The sequence below is a fragment of the Corvus brachyrhynchos genome, unplaced genomic scaffold (assembly GCF_000691975.1).
Source record: "Corvus brachyrhynchos isolate BGI_N302 unplaced genomic scaffold, ASM69197v1 scaffold211, whole genome shotgun sequence".
NCBI lineage: Eukaryota > Metazoa > Chordata > Aves > Passeriformes > Corvidae > Corvus > Corvus brachyrhynchos.
This window is the reverse complement of record NW_008236211.1, coordinates 270,923-272,747: the sequence shown is the minus strand read 5'-3', so window position 1 is coordinate 272,747 and position 1,825 is coordinate 270,923. Positions and strand designations below refer to the sequence as shown.

At 60.7% G+C, this 1,825-nt stretch overlaps 1 protein-coding gene across 1 annotated transcript in view; it reads right to left on the bottom strand.

Moving 5' to 3' along the window:
- Positions 1-1,825, bottom strand: part of KIF3C (kinesin family member 3C) — a 15,939-nt gene that overhangs the window by 3,919 nt on the left and 10,195 nt on the right. Inside the window, 2 exon segments of the mRNA XM_008642688.2 lie at positions 115-223; positions 519-635. Coding sequence (XP_008640910.2) covers positions 115-223; positions 519-635 — 226 coding nt within the window.

Here is a 1,825-nt window from a genome sequence, read left to right as displayed (position 1 = left end):
CCACCCATTCATACACCTCCATTCACACATCCATCCATCCATCCATCCATCCATCCATCCTGTTTATCCAATGCCTTCCCACCCCCTGGCACACACCAGTGTCCCCTCACGTACCCGGAAGCGGGGGTGGGATCTCCTGGCCATGGCCACCCGGGCATATTGGCTGATGGGCCTTTTGTAGCCCACGGCAGAGGTCGGGCGCCTCTTCATCTGGGAGCTGTTCCTGGAGCACACGGAGCGGGGAATGTGAACCCACAGAGCCGCGTCCCGGCGGGACCGAGGGAGCTGCATCAGTGAGGGAAGGGCGGCCCCTCCCCTGGGGCTGGGCTTGGAGGGGATTCCCACCCGTGGGCACCTGCAAGAGTCCCTGGTCCCCCCAGCCCTGGGGCCATTCGTGCGCTGAGGTGGGGACAGGGACAGGGACACAGGGACAGGGACACAGGGACATACCCTGGGGACAGGGACACAGGGATGTACCCTGGGGATAGGGACAGGGACACAGGGACACAGGGACGTACCCTCCAGTGGGAACCAGTGGCTGGAATTTCCACTGGTCCTCGTCGCTGTCGAAGTACAGGCGGTTCATGATCTTGTTCTTCTCCTCGGGAGGGATGAAGTTCTCGATGATCAAGTACCTGAGGGACGGAGCAGGAGCGACGGGGAAGGAGCGGGAGAGGAAGGAGTTAATGTGACAGGAGACAGAAAACAGGTCGGGAAGGGAGAGGAAAGGCAGGAAGAGGAGGAGACAGTTGCAGGGAGAAGAAACATCCAGAGGATGAGAATGTGATGGAAATGGAGAGGTTGAAGCAATAGAGGCAGCCACAGGGAGAGGAGAGGCAGGAGAGGACAGGCATCAGAGAGGAGCCTGGACCACTGGCAGCTCTGGGGCTCCAGGCAGGACCAGGACCCCTTCCCTCCTCTCCTCCCACGTCTGCTCTCCCACTGCCTGACCCGAAAATCAAGGAAAGCTCAAAGATGCTAAGTGGACCCCAGGGGGAATCTTTCTTCCCATGTTTTTCGGAGCAAGTTGAGCAGCTGTCAAAAACTGTTTGGAAGCAACAAGTTGCTTCAGTGAGCTGCAACTCACTGGGTTCCAAACAGTCAGAACCAAGTCGGAGGGCAGAAGGGGCAAAGCTGGAGATGGAATTCTGTTTGTAGTGAAACTGTTTCACCCTGAAAATGCTGAAGTGCTTGTAAATATCTGGGGGTGTTAAAGGCACTGAAAGAGAGGAGTGTTTGAAGTGAGAACAAGTCCCCGGGGGCGGTGGAGCAGCAGCTGCAGCTGTGGGAGGCTCCCGGAGGGAAAACTCTGCCCGGCTCTGCCGGTGCCAGGGGAGCTCCAGGGAGCTGGGGTCACCCCGAGTCCCCCAGAGCTGCTGTCCCTCCGAGGACAGTGTGGGGGCCAGAGCAGGTCACCAGGTGCCCTCGGGGCTCACCTGCCCCCAGCCACCACTGCCACCCCCAGGTTCAGCCACAGCCAGGGGTTCTGCTGGAATATTTTCTGGTTTTTCCCCTTTCTCAGCAACTCTTGGACGCCCCCTGTGCTGCTCACCCAGCACACAGGTCCCAGTGGCCACACCTTGTGCCACCACTGACAGCTGGGGAGGGCTCGGCTGTCACCGTCACTGGGAGGGTCAATCCCTCAAGATCTGTCCCCACTCTGAGCCCCCCAGCCCTGCTCTGAGCCCCCAGCCCTGCTTGACACCCCAAGCCCTGCTCTGAGCCCCCCAGCCCTGCTCTGACACCCCAGCCCTGCTCTGAGCCCCCCAGCCCTGCTCTGAGCCCCACACCTCCTCTGTGCACCCCCCCCCTCCGCTGCGACCCC